General features: G+C 49.5%; 1 protein-coding gene and 1 long non-coding RNA gene across 7 annotated transcripts in view; one reads left to right on the plus strand and one right to left on the minus strand.

The window, feature by feature from the left end:
• Positions 1–25,184, plus strand: part of LOC135377548 (uncharacterized) — a 156,761-nt gene that overhangs the window by 60,471 nt on the left and 71,106 nt on the right. The gene's annotated exons all lie outside the window — the stretch shown is intronic.
• LOC135377543 (protein slit-like) overlaps positions 22,678–25,184 on the minus strand; it is a 268,615-nt gene continuing 266,108 nt past the window's right edge. For all 6 annotated transcript variants that reach the window (XM_064610052.1, XM_064610053.1, XM_064610051.1 and 3 more), the window contains one exon: positions 22,678–24,815. In XM_064610052.1, the coding sequence (XP_064466122.1) occupies positions 24,592–24,815 (224 nt within the window). In that variant the 3' untranslated portion in view covers positions 22,678–24,591. The remainder of the gene's footprint in view (positions 24,816–25,184) is intronic.

The raw sequence follows: 25,184 nt of genomic DNA on the forward strand, positions 1-25,184 counted from the left end.
ATGGATTACATTGCCGCAGATCACAGTTGTATAAAAATGATGGCTTACATTGTGCTTCATCCTTTTTTACTTTCTTCATAGTCTTTTTTATAAACATGTTGTGTTTCAAAAAGCAGCAAGGAATGCTCAGAAATATATAATCTCTGTTGGCTTGTACTTTTTTTCCCCTTGAAATTTCCTAGCCTGTTATAGCAGAAGATTAGTACCGGAACACCACATTAGCGGGCGGGTGATCTTGGATCAGTCCAGTGCCGTGCATGCCAAAGAGAGTCTGGCCATTAATGGGACCTGCCTATACCTGAGGCTCCACCCACTTTTTGAGGTATCTAGCCAATCACAGGTCGAAATACAGTATTCTATTGTTCCATCCATCCAGTACTTATACCTCACCCTTATTTACTGAGCGCTACCATTTTGGAGGAAATTGATGGATTTGGATTGAAACCGATATCACTGGTGACAGACCAAAACGACGGATTTTGCGCCCACTTTTACGGCTTCCCAGTGTAAGTAAAACGTGAAACAGGATCAGATTTGCGGCGGAATGGGTTCTTGGTTTCAAGAAGGACACCGCACGGCATGTTTACTACAGCTGGTTTACTATACAACGTAATCTGGTTACCATTGGTCTCACACTAAACCCATTAACGCAGTGCTTCCCAATCTCTGCTACCCTACGAAATACGAACCACCCAAAATATAAGACATCGCGTCCCCCCCCACCCAGCTTTCCGATTTTAGTGCATGAACAGTAATACACAACATTGACGCTGATACTGAGGTTGACAGTTAATATCGTGAGAATGAATCAGCTGGGCTCGAGACCATCGCAAACACACACACCAAAAAGAAAACAAAAGACGCATGCTTTGTGTGTTGCACATCGGGGTAAACGCTACCACGAGCTCTTTTGTGGCGCATAATTGTGGGCAGATCATGGTCTAAGGACATCACTTGCTGTTTTGTTTTTTTTTTTCAAGTTCCTGAGCCATTTCGCGATCCCCAGCTGAATCTGTCATAATCCACTGTTGGGGAACACTGCTTTATCGTGTACAGGAAGAACCAATGTTATGCGGAATCTACGGCTTTCCAGGGTACGTGAAACGTGAAAGAGGATGCAGTACTTTGGGGCGGGGTGGGTCCTTGCTTGCAAAAAGGACACCGCACTGCAAATTTACCACTGCCAGCCGTGATCTACGTAATCTGGTCAGCATCTGGTCGCACTAACTCCTTTAACGTCTACGGGAAATTCCCATATTTTGCTATGCGGAACCTACTGCTATCCAGTGTACGTAAGACATAAAACAGGATGCGGTAGTGTGGGTCGGAACCGGCCCTTGCTTGCAAAACGGACACCCCACCGCAAGTTTACCACAGTCGCCAGTGAGCTACGTAATCAGGTTAGCATGGATCTAGCACTAAATCCTTTAACGTGTACGGGAAATTCCGATATTCCGCTATGCGGAGTCTATTGCTATCCAGGGTACGTAAAACGTGAAATAGGATGCGGCATTGTGGGTCAGAATGGGTCATTGCTTGCAAACAGGACACCGCACTGCAAGTTCACCACAGCCGCCCGTGAGCCACGTAATCTGGTTAACATGGGTCTCGCACTCATCCTTTAAAGGAACTGTGAAGTGAAATATAGCCACGATGTTTCAAGGTACCATCACGTAGAACTTGGCTCTGAGTGACACACAAGTCATCACCTCTCAGTTCGTCATACGTTTCGCACTAATTAATTTTGAGCACTTTTAGAAACTGAAAGGTGGCGAACCTCAACGTTCGCAAAGAACGAAGTTGGAGTCGGCCCCAGATAGGCGGACAGACATCACGTGATATTGAAGTACAAAGTAACGGATTTGAGACAGGTTACCAGACCCCAGATTCCTAGGCAAATGCCTATTTATTTTCGTGTGGTTCTTATAGAGTGCCTTTTCAATACAGGAGCAGGAACTGAATGCTGGGGAACCTCCTGTAACGATTTGATAGTGTCTATAATGACCATAAAGCCTGACAAAATAAATAAATGCCCCTCCCCCACACACACACAATGGCGAAACTCTGTTTGTTCTCTAGGTGACATTAGTCATGTCGTACGTTAATTTGAAACGAAACCAGTCGCTTGAAAGAAGCGAGTATTTCAAAGGTGCTGGAATGCAAGCTGAGAATGGAAAATTGGTTTCGCAGTACAGTAGCCTACGCGTTCTTTCCCTCCATTCCATCACTGTGTTGTTTAGTGGGTCATTATCATAAAATATAGGCACGTTTCGTAACCATGTTGTCGCAGTCTAGAACTCGTAGCGCCATTGCCTGTTTATATCTAGCAGAGTCCCCGCAGCTTTTTTAATTTCTTCTTCTTCTTTCCTTTCCTTTTTTCGTTGCAACGAATTTGACACACGGTAAAATGCTGAGGAGGGGGCGTGAAGAACGAGGGTAGGTACAGGTGCAGTACAATCCCTACAGTTTGGCAACCAGAGGAAGCTTCCCTCGTCGCGGGCAGTCAGGGCTATGTCACGGCCACGTACACGAGCGAAAGTGACACAGCGTCCACTGTAAACAGAGTAGGTCCCGCATATTTGCTTGCTATTTCGAGCTTTGTGGTAATGCCGAAAACGAAATCTAGAAGGCGAAGCTTAAAAAGTTCGAGGACTAAGGAATTTCACCCGTTAGACTAAAGCCTCCGATGCCCGAAGCCCATCTCGCATATCCAGTATGCTGCCTGCGACAAGTCCTCCTGAGAAGGGTCGTAGAACCAGTGGCAATGGCTAGAAGCCTTATGACCGTAGTAGGACGGATAAGTTTTGCATTTCGTGCAGCAAAAGGATTACAAAAACAGTCATAACTCCCATTTACGGTATTTTTCTTGCGGATGGAACTGATTCATTCACGTTGTTTTTGCACTTTCAGAGCTACAGATAAAAAAAATATAGTGCCTATAATGGCACTTTTAGTGCCTAAATCGGGATTTTTAGCGCCTTTTAAGACGCGCCTCTAGAGATGCGCAACGAGCAAAATAAAGAAAAAAATTGTGTTCCTTCACGATTTTTTTGTGAACGATCTATCGAACGGATTTTTGTTCTGAAAACGGCTTTGGTATCAGGCGACCGAAGAGATCAGATGTTCTCATTGAGACAACTTCGTAGCTTTTATAACTGAAAAGTTAGAAAATTACTTACCGCTAATTAATTAACAAGGGGCGATGAAAAAAATATTTTTGGATAGACCACACAACTGCTAAACACGTACAATTGGTTCCATTTGTGTCCAGCACTCCGTCTTTTTTTTTAGCCCCTGGCCCTTTTTCGGTGGGACACCCTGTATACGTGCGATGTGCGCCGTCTGTTGGCCTATCTCTCACTCCGCGTCTCCGTGTCGTCTGCTCCTCTGCAACTATCCACGGTCCCGGCGTGAGTAGAGTGACCTGAAGGTGAAAGCTGTGAAAGCCGCTTGGTATCGCTGCTGTGCGCAAAACCTCGCATCCAGGCGATTTCTACGATTTCTGGGAATAGCAAGCCGCCGTAGCGGTGGCTAACCTTTCCCTCCTCTTTTTTTTTATATAATAATATCGCCCCCCCCCCCCCTCCCCTTGCTCCTTTCGCTTGGTGATTCCCACTTCCGTTACCTCGTGCTAGGCGCGGTGGGTTAACAGCGAACCCATATACGAACTTGGAAAAGTAGGGCACTGCCATAGGTCTCCTCTATATTGCACTTAACCATGCTGGGTTTATCTTTAAATGACTTGTAGGTCTGCAAGCTTGGTCGTTTTCCCATGTCGTGCTTCCATATCTCGAAGTCGATTTTGTCTACCTTGTTTTTGATCGTTTTGTCCCATCCTTTTTACTGCCTTAGCGTGATGGCGTATTGCCCACTTGCCGTACTTTAAGTCTAGGGCGGTTATTTTTCTTATCCGGCTCGCTTTGTATTTTTTTTATCTGAGGTATCTCTTTACTCTCCCGGCATAGTTTTGTTTTGGGAGGTACAAATTTGGCAGAAATTTGTCTTCCCTAGTTGCTCTCAATAGATGTCACCTCACACTGTCACACCTCAACAGTCTCAATAGACGGCGCGCGAGTCGCCTCAGAGTTGCCGCGTCTTAGAGTCCGCAAATTTTGCTTGGCGCAGCACTCTTTGAAACTAGATTGCTAAAAATTGATCAATGTATAACAGAGCTATTATGTATCGGAAGCGTCCAAGTAGCAAGGCTTCAGAAAAGCACACTGTTTCTGTAGGTTTACCGGTCACATACTCCAACAACAGATAAAGCGTGGTTATGACATCGGGTGATTCGCCGCACGAGGTCAGTTCTCTTCCCCATTACACGCGATTACACACGAAACATTAGATGTGAGATATGAGAATTAGAGCCCTGGCCCTGACCCGTGCAGGGCTCTAATGAGAATGACGATAAATGAACTATGTACAAGTCCTGTGCTGACTGTTCTACGCCAAACAAAAAGAATGTGAAGGGGAAAAAAATGAAATAAGCGCCGATGGTCATTGGGATACAGACTGCGATGCTACAGCGTCTGAAGCAAACCGGTGCACACTAGAAACTCCATGAGCATTAGAAGACCTCGACGGTGACAAGGTCTTGATATGGGCCTATAATAGCAGCCAGGTTGATCGTCTTCCTACAAGCAGGACATAGTAGCAGACAGCACAGAATAGCCGCCTCTCCGTTTCGTGGAGCTCACCTGGAGCTCGCCTCTCAGTTTTCGCCACGACGCCACATTTGGAGCATAAGTTGCTGCCACAGTATCCGATCCAATACTTGAATTTTGGAGTGAAAGGCTATCTTGAGACGAAGTCTGTACAGGAGGAACGTAAAATAGCGTGGTAAACGATCTAGAACCCGTTCACTTACAGTGCCTTTACCGTGTACAGGAAATAACAATATTCTGCTGTGTGGCGTTTATGGCCTGCCAGGGTATGTAAAACGCGAAACAGGACACGGCATTGTGGGCCTGAATGGGTTCTTGGTTGCAAACAGGACACTACACTGCGCAATGGTGTTTTGTCACTAAATACAACTTGTTACATGGGGACGAAACTGCAAGTTGTTTGAGGAAAATTTTATATAACGTGGTATTAACACGCAAGTTTATCACAGCTCCTCGCGAGTTACGTGTAATCAGGTTAGCATGGGTTAGCATGGGTTGGTGTTTTGGCACTAAATACAACTTGGTCACATGGGGACGAAACTGCAAGTTGTTTGAGGAAAATTTAATATAACGTGGTATTAACACGCAAGTTTATCACAGCTCCTCGCGAGCTGTGTAATCAGGTTAGCAGGGGTTTCGATTGGGGCCAGATCCATCGAATTCGCACAATAACTGTTAATAGCGAGTTTTAGTTGATCGGAAGGTGTCCATGGATAATGGTTCCGAAAATATGATAAGACAATCGCAGTGTTTCTTTGAAGCTGGTGACATCATATTGCTAAGCGTGGATTTGGTAGAGTTCTTCCGACGTACAGTGCTGGACAAACGTTTATGGAACACGCTCCGGTGCACTACGTCCTCAGAGTGACACGCTAGCAGCGAATGGGACCATACGAACTTACAGACATGTGCCTAGGTAATCCAGTCAACCGTTTGCAGGTGCGTACGGTACCATTCGCTGCTAGGTTGTCACTCCGAGGAAGGAATGCGCCGAAGCGTGTTCCGTAAACTTTTGTCCAGCACGTAGAAAAACTCGCTATGAGTGAGTGTTTGTAGACCGTTGATAACGGCCTTCCGAAGTACCGTATCTACCCCATTCAATTAACCCCTCCGTTACTGACATGACGGGCGTGCAAAAAGCGGCCCGCAAAGCTTTGAACTTGCTCTGGATGGACCTTTTGTCCCCCTCGTATACAATTTCTCTTCACTTTTTCTTTTTCTCCTACTTCAGTACAAGGTTATATCTCCCACATCGGTCGACTTCCAATGTCGCTTCCTGAAATATCTACGATTGAAAGGAGAACAAGTCGCAGGGACAGGCCCTGAAGTATTATGAAGTATTATAGGCCTATAAGCCTCCGCCAACGAAGCACATCAGTGGATGAGACTGAGTTTTTTCTTCTCCGACAGTTTCACAGCTTCACCGAATCTCTTCCAGGAAGGGCGCTATATAAATTCCGTGGTGCTACCTGTGGTTCTGACGGACGAACGAGAAGAAGAGGAAAGGCGAAAACACCGTTTTTCCCGAGCGTCGGAAAAGTTAAACAAATTTTTCATACCCAAAAATAAGAAAAGATACAGTTCCTATGAAATATAATGCATAAACAAGGCCAAAGTTGTCTCGTGCTAGTCAACTGCGGCACTTATTCGTTTAGCATGAGTTTTTCTCGGCACAAATTGCTTAGGCACGCCGTCTTTCGCAATGGACTACGAATACGGTGTGCCGTGTGCTGAGCTTTCGGCGAACGTTAAAGAACCCTCAGGTGGGCAAAATTAATCCACAGACTGACCACTGCGGCGTCGCCCATGATCATAGCTGTCTCACCACATAATGCCACGAATTATCAGTATCATGAGTTCTTCCGTTGCCCCCTATATTTTGCATTGTTGAGTATGACCAAATAAGAAGTATATAACCTATTTATGTGGTGAACGATGGTGCTCTTATGAATCTTAGTCACTGAACAATGAAAAGCTAGTTTATCCCCATATTTTTCATTCTTCCCCCAAAGAAAGTCTAAGAAAGATGTTATTCCAGTTCAATTCCTTGCGCTAATCTTACATTGCCATAAACTTGTTGTGTTTCGTGTTTGTGTGTTAAGCAAATAAAATAGATATTTATTATTCATATTACACTGTGACTTGTTCTCTAAGTTTCGCTAATCAATCTCAGTCGTGCAAGAAGAAAATTTTCGATTTCTTATCAAAATTTCCCCCACAGAAAAAAAACAACAACTGAGGACCGATAGGCGTTCGTTTTTCTTTCTTAGCTTCTGCAACCCAGACCAATCTTCCGCGTGTCTTCTGCGTATAGACCACTCGACGGCTCCAGTGCACTTGCCGTCTCTGCGTTTTCAAAATGCACGCGCCCCACTCCGTGGAGCACACGTAAACGACTCAATCGAATCTCTGTAGCACCTAGAGATGGCAGAGCAGGCTAGTGCAAGTGCATGGCGCGCTAGTAGTCACAAATGCACGCAGGTGGCGCCGCTATACCGCTGAAATTGCTCAGTCTCTTGGGCATTATAGCCGCGATTGGCCGCGATATCGAACCGCATCGCGAACCGCCACCATACGGCCGCTCCATGAACTGCCGTGCGTTCACTGCGGTTATCGTGCTCGAACGGTTGTGTGGAACGCTGTGTTTTTGGACATTGCATTTTTGAAATCGTGTCAAAATGAGTGAAAACTACTTATTGGAAGACTTTTTGAACTTGTTAAACTCCCTGCACAGGTTTTTTGGCAGCGAAGAAAACTACAGAACGTGCATTTCTTCCAGTATCCAGATTACACTCTTTATCATGATTGTCACTGCGGTTCTATGTGTCCAGTAAAATGTACCGAGAGCTGAGGTTAATATTGTAATAAAAAAATTTTGGAACAAGTAGAACCATGTCACAGTCATGTATCGAATGGTTTTTGTGTAAGCACTTGGACATCACTTCCACAGCTACGATATTCTCCATAGTACTAATGCAACTACAGATGTATGAACGTACGATGTTCATAACTTGTATCTAACGTAAGAATATATCGAACGCATGGAATATACAAATAAAAAAATGTATTTTGAAATATGTGAATACGAAGCTCTTCATCTACTTTCATCTTACAATATCCCAGGATTGACTTTGGCTTTCACATATAAGATATAATTTGAATTCAAATGTTTTATCTTTTCCGTGGCAAATGGAAAAGGTAAAACACATATGCTTTGCCGGTATTTTGATTCACGTGTTTAACGCCATATTTCTGGATATACTTTCCCCTAAAGTACAGGACAGCCGCTGGGATCCAAAACTTGGTTTATATTATCTGGCAAGTAGAACTTCACACAAAGTTGTGCGTATGCCATTGTGCGTTGTGCGTATATGCCAAATAAAACCTCGAACCTCCGCACCACTGCTGTTAGACGATGCAAGAATGAGAGCGAAGTGGTTCAATACGTTGGACTATTCCGTCCTTGTGTTGGGTTCTTCCACACATGTACAGTGCTGGACAAAAGTTTACGGAAAGCGCGAGTCGTGTAATTTTTCCTCGGCGCGAAACCGTAGCGGCTGGCGGGAGTGGGCTCGTTCACTCGTTCAGAGGGGGGGGAGCAGTGCGCCGGTAGCGACACCAATGCAAACCACTTCGCGAGCACATTCGAGCGATGCCGAAACTACCGCGGTGTGTCGCAACCAGCCATGCAACCAGCGCACTCGCCCACCCCTCTGGATGAGTGAACTCGCCTGCATCCGCCCGCCGCTAGGGCGTCGCGCCGAGGAGCAAATACACCGCTCGCGCGTTCCGTCAACTTTTGAACGGGAGGTTCTCTTCTCTTTGATTGTCTCGATCTAAGACAAAATGCTGGAGGGAAAGATTATGCAGGCATCGAACTAACTATTCGGCCAAGAACAGAAAAAAAAAAAGATAAAAAGGAAAGAGAAAAACGGCATGGCACTCTATTGCGATCGAAAACCCTTCAAACGCACTCCTGTATTTCTCTTCTTTCTCCATCGTTTAAAATTGTAATTCGTGAAGCGCTTGCTGGACATCTACTGTATACCCGAGATTTTCTGTTCATAATTTCGCGATTCCGGCGTTTCCCTGTGCAGCACTTTTCAACTTTCACACCATTTTTTTGTGTTCTAAGTAACGCCTTTGAACACGCTACAAAATTTACACGCACAAAAATGGAGCACTGACATCGGCAATGCATCCAGGGACCTGACCGCATAGAAAAACGTGCGCGTGCTGCGCCGTATATCATGCCGAATCCACACTAGGACCCCGACGCAGCGCCACCTACAGCTCGATCTCACGGTGACTAGCCCGGCACCTGTATACAATGTACAGTATTGGATTATCGGCCTTGTACACGGAAATTCCAGAGCCACCAAGATACAATAAGTCTTACCGGGTAGGCAATGAGTAATTATACTGTATAAGAACTTGCGGACAGGTTTCCTCTCGATCCGAAGGATTGACTAATCCAACGAGGATGACTTGACTACTAAGGTTGGTAAATCCCGTGCTGATCGCTTGCATGTTCGAGATGCTTCCATTTTTCGATTTTCGCCGCACCTATTACCCCCGTAACGTCGTAATCATGCTGTAGAAAAGAACTACTTCAACGGTAGAAAGAACGGTTTATTTGCTCGATGTGGCCGGGACCATCCCTGAAGAGAATGTGGAAAATGGTGGGCCGTCATAAAGGAAAACAAAAAACAAAATCGAACACGCGCGCAGGTGCCAGGAACACCTGACAGGTGATCGGGGACACGTTATCGTCGTCCAATTTCTTACACTCCCCGGGCGAAGATGAGAAGCTGAGACAATCGAGGCCGCAGGTACCAGCTCCAGTCAAAGCTCCAGCTTGTGGAGGTTCTGGACGGGACGACGTATTTCTGATCCGTTGGGAAGTACTACCTTGCACGCTCGGATGACTCCGTCGCGTCCTGGCTGTACCTCAGAGATACGTGCAAGTGGCCACACTGCTCTTCCTTGTGGTTTGGAGGACAGGAGCACTAGCTCGCCCACCTTGAAGGGTACGATATTGCTGCACTGGAAGCGATGAGCGGAAGGCAGCTCGCATATCTAGTCGCGGGTCCACCTGCGCCAAAAGCTCGCCAGCATCACCCGTCGGAGATCTGCCTTCTCGATGAGCGAGGAACGGGTTTCATCAGTAGTACTGCTGGTCTGAGGATGCTCAGGTAGGAGAGTCAGGCGCCTTCCAGCCAGAAAGTGAGATGGACAGAGTGGTGAAAGGTCTCTGGGATCGTCGGAGAGGTATGTCAATGGGCGCGAATTGATCGTGGGCTCAATTTCAGTGAGGATGGTTGTCAGCTGCTCGAACGTCAGTGAGCTACGTCCTAAAGTCTTGCGCAAGGCGTCTTTGACTGATCTCACCACCCGTTCCCAGAACCCGCCCCACCAGGCTGCGCGATCGGCGATGAATACCCATTGGATATTGTAAACTGCGCAGTAGCGCTGGACGGGTTCGGCATGGATGAGCCGGCCAAGTTCGGCAAGGTCAGTGGAGGCCCGCTTGAATGTCCGGAAGTTGTCAGAGTACACTTTGGCAGGTATCGATCTACGAGCGATGTAGCGTCTGAAGGCTTGTAGAAAATCGTCTGTTGTCATTGAGGATGCCAATTCTAGATGCACGGCGCGAGTGACAGCACACGTAAATAGGACGATATATGACTTCGGAGTGGTGCTCGAGCGATCAGTACGATAGTAGATCGGGCCGGCGTAGTCAAGCCCCGTGACATGAAAGGGTTCGCTTCTGGAGGAAGCGAAGCCGTGGCTTGGCGTGTGGCCTTACTCCCGAACCGGCAGCAGACGACACACGCATATATGACTCTTTTGACTGCTTGACGTCCGTATGATCCAAAACCACTCACGCAGTTGAGCGAGGGTGCCTTGAACCCCGGTGTGCATCTGGTTTACGTGGGTGTACGTGATCATGAGCCACGTGAAATAATGCTTGCCGGGAAGAATTATAGGGTTGATCGTGGAGGAATTCAGCCCACTGAAAACTAGCCGAGTCGTGAGCCGGAGGATACCTTCGGTATCGATGAAGACTGAGAGGTCTCGCAGATTTTCGTGAACGGCAGGATTTGGCCCGAATACCTCTTGCTGTAGAGACTTGATCCAATATTGCTCGGCTCTGTGCAAGTCGTCGGCTGACAGATGAGCGTCGCCATGCTGTGGAGCAGCATTACGTGATCTTCTAGCACGTTGAATAAAGCGAAAAATCCATGCCGTTACTGCGAGTAGACGGGTAAAGCTACTAAAGTTGTTTATAGAGAGCACAGCCTCAGTGGGAGGTCCGGGAACAAGTAGTAGGGAGACATCTACGTCAAGCTGTGCATTGAGTTCGATGGCATCTGGCGGTGATTCAACCGGGTTTGGTGTTGGGGGCCAGAATGTCGTTGCCTGCTGGAGCCAGGGAGGGCCGGATACCCATAGAGAGCTCTCTGTTAGTGTTGTGGCAGATACCCCGTGGGTAAGGAGGTCGGCAGGGTTTTCGCATCCAGGACAGTGTCTCCACAGATGAGGGGGAACGTGTCGTTGAATATCTAAGACACGATGGCTTACGAAAGGTGTTAGGCGTGAAGGTGCTGTCCGAATCTAGGAAAGGGCAATCATAGAATCTGTCCAGGCGTTGCAGTTGTCGCGCACTATTGAGAATGTATCTGCGACGGTCTTGAGTAATCGGGCTGCAAGGACAGCTGCCATTAGCTCTAGCCTGGGAAGGCTCTGACGTTTCAAAGGGGCCACTCGCGATTTGGCAACGACGAAGGTGACACGGCAAGTCTTTGGGTTGCGAAAGTACACAACCGCCCCATACGCATGCGGGCTGGCATCGCAAAAGGCATGCAGCGAGAAAGTTGAGACAAGGTCGGGGCTATCCGGGTCGAGAATACGTGGGAGCGCAAAGGACGTAAGTTGGTTGAGCTCTGAGCACCAGGTGTTCCATACGATTGAACTTGCAGTCGTGAGGGTAGCGTCCCATGGTGTTTTTTCTTCCCAGAGACTTTGGAAGAGAATCTTGGGGGTTATCGTGAAGGGCGCCAAAAACCGAAGGGATCAAAAAGCCGGGAGACACTGCGTAAGACGTGGCGCTTCGTACATTGACTGGACTTGAGGGACTCCGAAATGGAAGAGAGAGAGCATGTCAGGTCATCCCGACCGGTATGTCAAGTGATGCCCAACACCTTAGCAGATACCGTTGACAGTCGCGTGTAGCCTGAGCGTTCAAACTCTTGCTGAAGAGTGGGACTGTTTGTGAGCCATTTCCGGACTGGCATGCTTGCAGCTTCAAAGATAGATCTGAAGAAATTCCCGGAAAAGTTTCATGGCTTCCTGGGTATCCTCGGCGCCAGTGACGAGATCATCAACATAGAACCGTGCTTTCAGTCGACTTGTCGTCCATGGGTAAGTAGTCTCCTGGTGCTGCAGATGATGATGTATAGTGGCAGCTAAAAGGAAAGTGCTACTCGTAGCGCCAAAGGGAACGCGTGTCATGCGCCATATTTCGAGTCGGGACAACTGACCTTCTACGGACGGAGTGGTTTCACACCAGAAGAAACGAAGGAAGTCTCGGTCCTGAAGGTCCAGAAGAATTTGAAGGAAAGCCTTCTCAATGTCTGCTATCATTGCGATTCTGTGTAAGCGAAAAGTGAGTAATAGCTTCAGCATGTCGGGGTTGAGATTAGGACCGGATTGGAGGATGTCATTCAATGATTGTGCTCCGGGTGCTTTGGAGCTTATGTCGAAAACCATTCGGACTTTGGTAGTTTCACGATCTTCGCGTACGACCGCGTGGTGGGGCATGTAATAAGCCTGAGATGCATCAGTTGATGCATCGGTAACCCTTTCTGCGTGATGATGTTCCAGATACTGCCGGATAGTCGTGTCATACGTTTGGAGAAGTGTTTTATCTCTTCGGAGAGTGCGGGTGAGGATAGCCAGACGCTTCAGGGCTACTTCCTTGTTATCGCCGAGGAGTTGCACATCACCTCTCCAAGGAAGTCGGACTGTGTAACGATGGTCACTGGGTCGCGCAGACTCGGAAAATCGTTGCACTATCGGATTGTCGTCCGTTCTCAGGGGGGAGTTATCATCCTTGATCCCGAGATGCTCAATGTCCCAGAATTTTTGTAGTTCTTTGGTTATAGTTACGTCCTGAGCTTGAACGTGTAGAAGATGTGTATCCAATGGGGGTGGACGTGAAAGTTTGAGCTCTCCTGGATGGGGACCTTGTAGTACCCAGCCGAAGATTGTTTCTACGGCCACGAAACCGTCACACAATTTCTACCAATTTCTTCACTTGGCCGGTGACGACGTACCAGTAGTAATCACAGCCTATTAGCAATGAGATGCCAGGTATGTCGAGTCGAGAGGCAATATCGTCCGCAACGGGAATACCAGATTCAACGAGTTGGTCAGTGATGGCGGCTTCTGGAATTGAAAGGTTTCCCATACACATATCTTGGAACTCAATGGCCTCTATTTCCAGATGGTCGTGGGCCAAAAGTGGCGTCAGTGACATTCGCACCCGGCGAGACAAGGTTTCGGCATTTGCACGGCGTCCTAGTGCGAAGATAGCAAGCTGTTCGTGACCTGCTGTGGGGCATCGTAGCTGTGCTGAAACATCCTTGCGGATGAACGTCCGCTGGCTACCTACATCAAGCAATATACGGATGAGCTTTCTCTTAGGGGAACGCGGGGCTGCGACCCATGATCTTGCCGTTTGAAGTAGGATGACAAAGCCATTGTGAACACTAGAAACGTTGATGGAGGTGGCGGTGCCGTCATGCAAGGGATTTCCAAGAGGTGGGGGCGGTAAGTCATGCTGATCTGAGCTAATCGCGTAATCCACCGATGATGCATGCGTAGCTTGCACGTTCTTGCAACACAAGGATGTCAAGTGTTTGCCGGTACAGTTTGAACAGGAAAGTCGCTTGGCGGTGCGACAGTCTTTAGCCAGATGCCGTGGTTTGCCACACTTGAAACAACATCCCGCTTGTCGCAATTTTACAAGCTTTTGCTCTGGGGTGAAGGTGATAACGCAATTTGCAACGGAATGATCGTTGGATCCACAAAGGAGACACGGAAAGGGCTTTCGCTCTCGAATTGTCGAGTCAGCGATGGTATTGAGCGCTGCGGCAGAAGCGATTTTAGGGGTAGGGCAAAATAGGGCATTCGTTCTCGGTGCTCTATTTCTCGCTCAAGGAAGGAAATTAGAAAGTTAAGAGTACCGGTGTCGGCTGCCGGAGGAACCTCTCGTGATTCAGTTGCTACGTGCCTGGCCACGGTTCCAGATAGCTGTTGCGCGTGATGCCGATAATACTCTACCTCCATGTCCGGTGGGAGTTTTCGTAGAAGCGCCGTCATAAGTACTATGCTGTAAGCGCTCTCGGGAACTTGTAAACTCTTCAAATTCCGCATCCGTACTCTTACAGTGTTATGAAGACAGCGGAGCTTCGTCACGTCGTCAGATGATCTTACATGAGGGAGTTCTAAAAGCTGTCCCATATGCTCTGTGATGAGTCGATCGCGATTGCCGAACTGTTGGTTTAAGATACTGATGGCTGCCGGATAATTGTCCGCAGTCAAGTCGAGTCCCTTTATTGCCAGTTCAGCCTTTCCCTTCACAAGCGAACGCAGATATTGAAATTTTGCTATCGCCGACAGAGACGAACTCTCGAGCACACCGGAGTTGAATTGATCCCAGAACGATTGCCATGCTGATAACTCTCCCGCAAACGAGTCAATCTGAAGTTTGGGCAAGCGTGGCCCGGTTGCGGGAGGACGTGGGGCCACTGTTCCGTTAGAGATGGATAGCCTGTCATGGGCGCTTGAAGGCAACTGTACGACGCATTGCGAGAGGTGTCGATTGGCACTGAGTGTTGCCTGAGAGATAGTTTCCAGGTACTGATCGCATCCTTGCGCCTCAGCATCAATCTCTTGATCGTCGATAAGTGCCGCTATTTCGCTGTCCATACCTGCGAGTACGGTGGCCTTCGCGTTAAGGAGAGAAAGCTTCAACTCGAGGTCTGGACGTGAAGGGCATTCAGCACTGAGAATTTCTTTGATTTCATCAGCCAGCTTCGTAATTTGTGACCGCACCGGCGCACGTAGTTTTCGAAGGCGGTCCATCGTTGAAGAGCTCTTTCGCTAATATTCCAGAAGAGACTTGGGTTCCCGAGAGAGAAGTGGGTTCCAGAGTGGGTTCCAGGAAAGACCGGGGCCCCCGGGTTTCGGCACCAAAATTGTGTAGAAAAGAACTACTTCAACGGTAGAAAGAGCGCTTTATTTGCTCGATGTGGCCGGGACCATCCCCGAAGAGAATGTGGAAAATGGTGGGCCGTCATAAAGGAAAAAAACAAAATCGAACACGCGCGCAGGTGCCAGGAACACCTGACAGGTGATCGGGGACAAGTTATCGTCGTCCAATTTCTTACACATGCATTTGTTGTTGTTACCGGTTATCGGCACAATCTTGTATACACCAGCTCGCTTGCATAAGCTCAATGCTCCACAATTATCCGCCAGCCTCACCTGTTTGTAGATTCCTTAGATCGTCCCTTGCAGGCTCAAATAAACAAGTTAGTACCGTATCAACGTTCTGGAATAATATTTCTTCATATTATCGAGTCTTCTTCGACTTTGGGATACTTATACTGTTGGACTGACGACAACGACAGCTGGGCTTAAAACCTGCAACCACTCTTATTCTTATCAGTAATGTACCTGTGGGTCCGGAAACCCCGACGGCGTCCTGGATTGCAGGTGACGAAGGCACAGGGTACAATATGTCTGAGTATCGAGGATAGCCAGATTGTACACGTCTGCGAATGTAAGACTGCACGAGAGATGTGGGAAGAGCTCCGGGAGGTACACGAGCGGGAAACCTCAGCAATAAGCTCTACTTATACTGGTGAAGTTGTATCAGTCACGTCTAAGTACAGAGGAGGAACGCAGTAGTTACCTCCGCCTCACTTTAGAGCTGGTGGAACGGCTCAGAGGGATTTGACAGGAGACTACAGATTTCCAGGTAGCTGCTCTGCTTCTTAGTTGCATGCCTGAGACCTACGAGGCACCCGCGAAGGCTCTTGATGCACGTACGGATGAAGATCTGACGCTCGCATACGTTACAGGCAAGCTCGCAGATGAGTACAAGAGAAAGCGGGATACCTTGGTAGGAACATCTAATCCTGAGACGGTGCTACGAATCGAGGCGCGTGGGGCGCAGACGGCTCCAGGTACTGGCAGGAAGTGCCATTATTGCAAGAAGTTGGGTCATGTCAAGAGAGATTGTCCCGCACGGAGAAACGGGAAAGTGTCGTCTCCCAAACAGTTCACTAGACGAAGGACGGGTGTTGCTGCGTCAGGTGACTCGTCGTCTTCTCACGTTGCTTTACCGATGGTACCGAGACCGCATGGTATATTGACTCACGCGCTACGAGTCATATGTGCAACGACCGCAATTTTTTCACCGAAAGTTTCTCCGAGAAGGTTAGAGGAGGTCGCCGTGACCAATGGTCAGTGCATATCTTGCCAAGGGGTAGGCGAGGGGTACCTCTACTGCAAGTCTGGGGACGTATGCAGAAAGGTTCAAACTGGAAATGTCCTGTATGCCCCGTCTCTAGCAAGCAGTTCGCTTCCCGTCAACATGATGACACGACTTGGAAATGTTGTGACTTTCTACAGGGACCGCTGCACAGTTACTCAGAGCGTGCGGGTAGTACCAATGGGTTGCCTACAAGATGATATCTATAGGCTAGTGACCAGCAATGCCATGGGGGAACAAAATCACGTGAGCCTCCAGTCACCGTGGACTACGGGAAAGAGATGGCAATTCAAATCGGTCAATGCGAAACGTCTGCTCGCCAAGAGGGTGCTCGGGATCGTCAAGTGGTTCAACGTGAAGAACGGCTATGAATTCATCCACCGAAATGACACCCACGAGGATATGTTTGTTCATCAGACGGCCTTCACCAGAACCAACCCCTTAAAGGTGAAATGCAGCATAAGTGAGGGGGTGGTGGTCGCATTTGACGTCGTTGCTGCAGACAAGGGGCACAAAGCTGTCAACGTGACAGGTCCTGAAAGCAAAGATGTGCAAGGCAGTCGCTATGCTCCAGACCGGCGGGTGTCTAGAGGACGCAGGAAGCTCTCTGCATTGAAAAGTTGCAGGGAGAAAGAATCCTCGACACAGCAATTGCTGTTCGCGAGAGGCCACATGTACCACACCAGGCCACCAGGCGTTGGTGAGAGTAAACCAACAGAGGAGAGGAATACGCACCTCGGGAACTACTTTATTGCTTCCGACAAGGAAGGATGCGGACCTTCAGCAGGTGGTTGTCGAGGGGGCGTGTTGGACTGACGACAACGACAGCTGGGCTTAAAACTTGCGCACGCACACTCTTCTTATTAGTAAAGTACCGGATCACTCCGACGTGTAGTCACTTCCGTTTACCGCTGCCGCTCAACACTTACAACAATCAGATTTCCTTTTCATGTCGCTTCACTCCTTGTTTGCTGCTATCCCTCTAACTCCCCCCCCCCCCCGCACACATGTAGCGGGCCGTGGACAATGACGAAGATGGCCACGCGCCTGAAGCACCTGCCTCAGTTCCACCGGCGCGGCCATGGAGATAGGCCACCGTCATCGCCTCTCCGTGGCATACCATCATCGCCGGTCGGGGCTCATGTAGAGGAAGACCATCGTCCTCTACATTTGGTGACCCGAACAACGAACACCATGTTCGGAGCAATTCGGCTCTTTACTATCCCAAATTCCTGACGACGCCTTCGACGAGCACTACCACAGCGCTCTATACATGAACCCACCGCCAGCAAACCTCGCCGTTAACGTACCCGGCGCCTTTCCACCTGCGGCCTCACCGTCCGGCACGGCCCCGCCCACCTCTGCAGCTGTGCAGCATTTCACCCTCCGGCTCACGACGACAGCATCACGACTACCCTTCTCCTGTCGACTGACGCGCCGACGCTCGCGTACCGCCCCCCTCCACGGTACCGGTTCAGACGACCATGCAACGTTCCGACCGCTCACTGGTCATACGATCCTCTAGCCGACCATCGCTTGACGGATCCCGGGGACCGCCCTGCGCTGTGCACGGACCCCGGCACAGTCACTACCTGCCACTTCCCTTCCGCCTCTCGACGCTCATTCGCAGCCGGCCGCGACAACAGAGCAAAGTGCTCGCCTGCCGGTTCCGGCAGTCGCGGCCGCCGACGCCACGGCCCGCATTAGCCTGCGCCCGGCAGTTTTCACGGCAGTCCTCACGGCTACGCAGCATCACAACCTGGGGACCCTATGAGCTCACGCTCCCGTGCCGGTTGCGGCACCCTAGGCCACGACTCTGACGCCCAACGATTCGCCCTCCATCTGCCTCGCTCATCGAGAGCTTCACGCAACGGGTATTTTGCTGTCCCACGAATTCGTCCAGTAGTGCACGTCATCCACGGCCGCTCTCGCTCTCTCCTTCCATGTAGACGCAGTTCACCATTCTTCTTCTTTCTCGCCGCTCCGCGTCTGGGGAGGGGAGCACTGTAGCGGGCCGTGGACAATGACGAAGATGGCCACGCGCCTGAAGCACCTGCCTCAGTTCCACCGGCGCGGCCATGGAGATAGACCATCGTCCTCTACATTTCAAATGTGCAAGAATATAAGAAGGGGCCGGTATGGTAAACGATGGACAACGTTTAATGGAATGAACTACAATGAACGAGACCCGCTCACGAGCGGTGATACCGATGGCGTTCCATGTGGCACACGAGTGACATATTTAACACTCCCCGCCACAAACAAACTGGCGACAACCTATCGGAGGCTTCGGAACCATCGCTCTTCTTCCGCTTCACGCTCCCGCCCGCACCACCCGTTTTCTTCAGAGTATCTGTGCTTTGTCCTTCGGACTTGACGGGAGAGACGTCAACGCGTTTGAAAACAGGCGCGCAGGACTCCGTCGATGAAGATCCCTCGTGTGTTCCCAGGATATTCAGGATCGGACGGTTCCGGTATCACCTTGCTGCAGTAGTCTACGAAGAGACCATACAGCTGCTCCTTTAAAGTAGAGGTGTCTTCGGATAAATTGTTGAGAATCATCTCGCCATTCGCCGACATCCGTGCGTCCTGTTCTGGAGGAATGCTTTCCGAATGGGACTGTACTGTCGCAATGATTTCTCCTGCTGAAATTCTGACTTGGTTCAGGAACCCGTCGACCCAAGCGTCCTTCTCTAACGTTCTGATGGGACTGCAATCTTTCAGGAAGACGTTTTGGTCATCCAGGAGAAACTTGGTCGATGCAGTCGCATCGCAGTACTGGACATTACTGCTTCTGTGAACGTCGTCCTCACGGGGTGACGCAATCAGGCTGTCCAGGTATATGTCTGAACCACTTCTTGGCGGCTTTTCTGAAAATAAGGTGTGCGAATAACGCATCCCTGAGCTCGTCGTAGTTTTGTGCTCGTCTTGGACGAGATTCCTTGAGCTCTCTGGCTTCATGCCCTCCAGTCTCGGTTTCTCGGCATTTTGAATTTCCAATGTGCCCGCTTCAGACACAAGGGGGGCTGCTTCACTCTTTAGACTCTCGGGAAAGCCCGCCTGGACATTTCTCGAACTTCTCTCACTGACGGAGAAGTCTTCGGACACCGAGAACATCGGCGTATCATTACCATGACGCCTTGTCGCGTCCAACGTAGACCACTCGGAGAGGTTCACCGTGATGAACCGATCACCTTCGTCTTCGGACAGATTTCCAGTCAGTTGAGTCAACGTGTCTTTCACATTTGCTCCAATTTCTTCAACGACATCAGTCCTGTCGAGGTTGAAGTCCTGTTGAACTTCGTCGTACCGAGCTCCATGTTTCGACGGCGTATCTTCGTTTTTCAGCGAACATGACGCCTTGTTCTCGACTACAGCGTTGCTCATTGCCTCTTGAACCTCTCCAGGCTTCGCAGCAAAACTTGACTCTTCAGGGCTGCTGCCGTCAGAGTTAGCTCGCGTCACAACAATGTTGGAGCAAACGACCTCTGGACTGTACTGGGCTCTATTCTCGGGCTCTCGTTGTTCCTTCGGAATGGAGGTCACTGCAGAAACGCTATTAAGCACCGAGGGAATCTTTTTTCCAAGGCCAAGCTTGCTTCCAGTATCGAAGTCCTTTAAAACAGTCCAGCTATACACTCGAGAACTATTTCGGAAGAATGGTCCTCTGCCAGCCGGTTTTGACCCAAACCTAGGAAGATCCATCACACGTGGCCGATACACCACGTCGCAGTCTTCATGACTGACTGAAGAATCTAGCGCCGCTCGGGTTCGTACCATGATAGCGATGTGGTATTCAAGGTATTGATCGCAAGACTCACATTCGTTCTCCAACAAGTCTTGATTCACGAGAGCTTGTATAGCTTGATTCAATTCAGTCAATCTTTCAACTTTCAATTCCAAAAACGCAAGCTTCCGTCTCAGCTGGGAGGTATCCAGTGGGGTTGCAGTCAGTAAAGTCGTTATATCATTGATGTTGCTCGCAACATTTGAACGACAAGTAGCACGTACCCTCTCCAGCTCTTCCAAATAGTCCATTCTGATGACGTCCAGTTCAGTCCAAAACCTTCCAGTCCAGTTCAGTAAACCTTCGTCAGTAATTCTTGCGGAAGTCCGGCAAGATCGATCTCATGAAGGCGTACCATCAAATTCCGGTAGCCCCCGACGACGTCAACAAAACCGCCATCACCACCCCGTTTGGACTGTTTGAGTTCCCGCGCATGCCTTTTGGCCTGCGCAATGCGGCTCAAACATTCCAGCGGTTCATCGACTGCGTCGTGCGCGGTCTGCCGTTCGTCTTCGCCTATATTGATGATCTCCTAGTCGCCAGCGCCACCCCTCAAGAGCACGAACATCACCTCCGTGTCCTGTTCGAACGTCTCGAAGCCCACGGAATAGTTGTCAACTCTCAGAAATGCGAGTTCGGGGTGCAAACGGTCGAGTTCCTTGGCCACAAGGTAACACCCGAAGGCATCTATCCGCTACCAGAAAAGGTCCAGGCAATTACGACGTTCCCGCAGCCTCACTCACTCCATCAGCTGCGGCGCTTTTTGGGCCTCGTTAACTTCTACAGGCGTTTTATACCGCGCTGCGCCGAGACCCTTCGTCCACTCGAACAACTCCTTAAGTGCACGAAGTCACCGTCCAGCTCACTTCCTTGGACACCTGAAGTCGACGCAGCCTTTCAGCGAATCAAGACCGCCCTCGCACAGTGCACTATGCTGCACCACCCCAAGCATGACGCCCCCACAGTCCTCATGGTTGACGCATCGGGGACCGCTGTAGGCGCAGTTCTCCAGCAGAGGATCAGTGACGCTTGGCAGCCTATCGCATTTTTCTCCAAAGGCCTGAAGCCCCCCGAAACCAAATACAGCACCTTCGGACGGGAACTTCTCGCGGCGTACTTGGCCGTTCGCCACTTTCGCCATTTTTTGGAAGGTCGCGCATTTACCATCCTGACGGACCACAAGCCCCTCACGCACGCCTTCCAGTCGGCCAGCAGTCGATATTCTCCGAGAGAGATTCGCCACCTCAAAGCCGCGCTCATCGCTCACGAAGACAGAGATCACTGGGTCTCCCATCTCCCTCTCGTGCTCTTGGGTATTCGTGCCGCCCTTAAGCCGGACCTCGGATGCAGTTGCGCCGACCTCGTCTACGGCTGTTCACTCCGCCTCCCCGCAGAGTTCTTTAGCCCGTCGAAACCCGACATATCTCCTTCGGCCCTCCTTCAGCGCCTTCATCGCTCTTTCAGCATTGTGCGAGCAACCCCGTCGAGAGCTGCATCCCACCATAGCCCCAACATCCCCCAAGACCTGCCTACAGCAACCCTCGTGTTCCTGCGGACAGACTCGGTGCGCAAGTCCCTCTCTCCGCCTTACCCCGGACCGCATCCCGTCCTCGCCAGGAACGACAAAACATACCGCATTTTGGTAAACGGGAAAGAGGATACCGTCTCGGTCGACCGGCTGAAACCGGCGTACCTCGAAAACCCCGGCATTGTCGCCTCCTTTGCGCCCGGTTCCTCGTCGTCCGTCGCTCCCAAGAGCCGCTCCTCTGCACCCGGCCGCTCTAAGCATGTCTCATGGTCGGACAGCCAGGGCTGTCTCCGGCGGGAGGGCCCCTGTAGCAGACGACACAGATAGCGTGCGCCGTGCGCAGGCACATCGAGTTTTGCACGCCCCTCGTGTTACGCGCCAGCTTTTTGACCATTCTACTCGGCCACCCTGATCGAGTTCAGTTGGCACCCAGCCGGCAATAAAGAACCTTCCGTTGCAGTCCTTTCTCTGACTCAACACACACATACACACACGCACATCCAAGAAGAAGAGAAAGCTATAATCTCCCAAGGTGGGCGTATATCTTTTTGTCGTTGCTGCTCATATGTGAAGTTTGACTCGGCAGTGGATCTTTCCAGTCGAGAAGCTTTGCAGATAGGGTTGCCACCTGTCCGGATTTCACCCGAACAGTTCGGAGATTCAAGGCTTGCAGGGCCTAACGGTAACAGCACCCCATAGAACCCAACAACAATAGATGATGACGATGAGATGGGGTGTTTCACCGCGGTGGTGCGGTACCCTACCCCATTGCACGTGGAACATTATGTGAAGATGAAGAAGGAAGGATGAAAATACAAGAAAGAACTAAAGCGTCTGGAGCAGTCCAGTGGACGACAGGAAGTCCATGAACAGGCCATAGAACCCATAGTTTGAGACAGTCCACAGAGCACTGGGACAAATGAAATTGACTGGACCTAATAACGAGCGATTCGCGTGAGTGCATACTACTTCGTGATGAGCACCGTATTTCGCTGCATACACTGCGGCGCGAATTGGCAAGCGCGACAGCCCCCCCCCCCCCCCCCCCGCCCCATGGTGTTCGGTATTTGCCGTCCGTGAAGGTGGCAACCCTATTTGCAGAAGTTGTACGCAATTCGGCAAGGTAGCAGGAGAACCAATTTGGACACTTTATTATCAGACTCTGGTTCTACATACAACATATAAATCTCTTGTTTTGTCACAAAGTTTTTACAGGTTAAAAACAAAGAAGAAAGATCAGCTCGTACAATCTACTTTTGGGTGCCTGTGTGTAACTCAAGGGGCGTTTACACATAACTGTACATGCCACGTTGTACTTTACATACATTAAAAAAAGAAACCGTGGACGATATTCGCCTCGTGTGTCTAAGAGTGAATATCTTATTTCTGCGCGTGTAAACAGTGTTAACGTTGAACTCTCACACAATAGTTAGCTACTTTATACAAATGCTTAAATATCTCAAACAAGAATGGACCCAACGCTGGCCTGCAACCACGGCGCCATAGTGGTCTGCGATATTGACCCGTCCACGTCGGATAACTGCGCATTAAGCTTAACTTACGCCTTTGTTTAACCAAAAACGTACGCGGTGCTACAGGGACAAACTTCGGCACTCTTTTCGTGTCGTGCCGTGCCATGTCCTGTCAGATTGAGAAACGTTTGTTTTACTAGCGCTTCCCTGGAGATGGTGACCCGCTACCTGGATGACACATTATCTATGTGATCGCCTTAGGACGCGTGATGTACAGTGCGCTACAATATGAACTACAATCATATCATTGCCTTGCGCCAATAAGTAGCAGTCTGGTGGCTCTCGCTTGAACCGCATGAGGAACCGATGAAAACCAAGAGCGAGTACTTAACTTAAACTGCGTTTCACCAACAAGTTTTTCGCGCCTGCCTTCCCCTAATCAAAGCTAGACAGACAAGTCCATGCACTTGCTCTATTTGTTGCAGGTCACGCATTTTTGTATGGATTACAAATAGAAATTATGTGAACTATGCGATAATGTGAAAACCTAGCGTAGGATAACGTGGCGTAGGATAACACCATCCGCAAAAGGAGATCGAGAGTGCGAGGTTTGTCAGTAAGAGCTGGCGAGCATGATCGGTCCGCGGTTCCAGCATCTGCGAGCAGTCTGTGCGCTTATTGGTGCAAAGCAAGGCGAACGCCGTTTAGTTGTATTTCAGTGCACAGCACCAAAATTCATAAGGTTGGCGGTAGATGCCTGTGATTGTAGGAGACGATGACCTAGAAGCGCGAGATGGAAGCGTCGTGCATCGCCTGCCTTACTGAAGGCAGGGGAAACTGTGATAGAGAAATCGCTACCAACTTCTCTACGTGTATCGTGCATCCCGGCTGTGCCTGTAAACGGTTCCGAATTCTAGGCATTCATGCCAACGAGCTGCAGCACGCAGTAACGCCTTTTCATGGCGTACCCAATACGTCCTTAGCCGAAGAACTCACTTCTGAGCCGTAAGCCACGTTCACGCGTAAGTACTCTCAAAGAATCACTTTCTTTTTCTTTTTTCTAGCAGATCCAATGGCACTTAGTAGTTGTTAAGAAACCCCGTGAAAACAATGGCGTTGTGACCATGTACACTGCAATGAGTTGATGCATACACAAACCGCGATACATATTACGTGTAACAGTATGCGATGTAAGGTGCTCTACAAATAATAATGAGATAAGAGTAACAATGATTGCACTTGGCAATTCTACAGAATTGTGTAGAAGGAGTAGAGGATGGGGGACACTGGGATATTAACGAATGTGAGTCACGACGTTTTGCCACGGCAAGCACCAACTCTTCCCTCTGAATGGGCGGCTGCGCACAATGTCCCTCTGACTCCGAAGCCAGCAGTGTCGTCAACAAATGGCGCCAGTCGCTGAGGTAAAGACGACGTTTCGCGGAAAGGTGACGTTCGCTACCTCTGGTTGGAGCGTGGCAGTTCAAGTGTCATAGCAGAGAGCAGTCATTAGTGTTCAAAACAGCACATGGTGGCCGCATCGTCACTGTGGCACATGGGCCATGTCGTGATCCCTAGCACTTTCGCGAGCAACCACATTTGCGGATGACTTCCAGCTGCTTTGTGTACGTTCTCCCCGTCGGACACACCATTTTGACGTTGCGCCGCTTTGTCTTTTGCGCTCGGCAGCAGTGCTCTCCGCAGGAACCGATACACTCGGCCATCTTCACCTTTTTGTGGGATTTGCAACCCCTTTCTTCAAAGTGTTCCCGATACTGTTCCTTCTGGCAGGTTGGTGCTGTTAGGTGTAATCAAGAAAACAGAACATTCGGTGACATATTGTATTGTTAGCACTTCATTCAAACTGCGTTTGTTGGTCAGATAGGAAGGTATGGTGTGATAGCCAATGGTACACGTATAACCAACACAACTGAATTCTGTGTGACGGAATGAACCAAAGTAGATGCGTGCGGTGTAGTCGGTACATAACTTGCACGGTGAAGTAACTTCTGCTGCGATACTTCACCGTGCAAACCAATTTTAACACATCTTTTAGATCTATCGTAGATGACTAAGTGCTGAAAGCCATTTTCACTATCTTGTCGCGATGTATACCGGGTGTTTCAGTTAAATCCCCGGGCTAAATAATTCGCGAACGGGTGCACCA

This window comes from Ornithodoros turicata, chromosome 1 (assembly GCF_037126465.1).
Source record: "Ornithodoros turicata isolate Travis chromosome 1, ASM3712646v1, whole genome shotgun sequence".
NCBI classification, from domain to species: Eukaryota; Metazoa; Arthropoda; class Arachnida; order Ixodida; family Argasidae; genus Ornithodoros; species Ornithodoros turicata.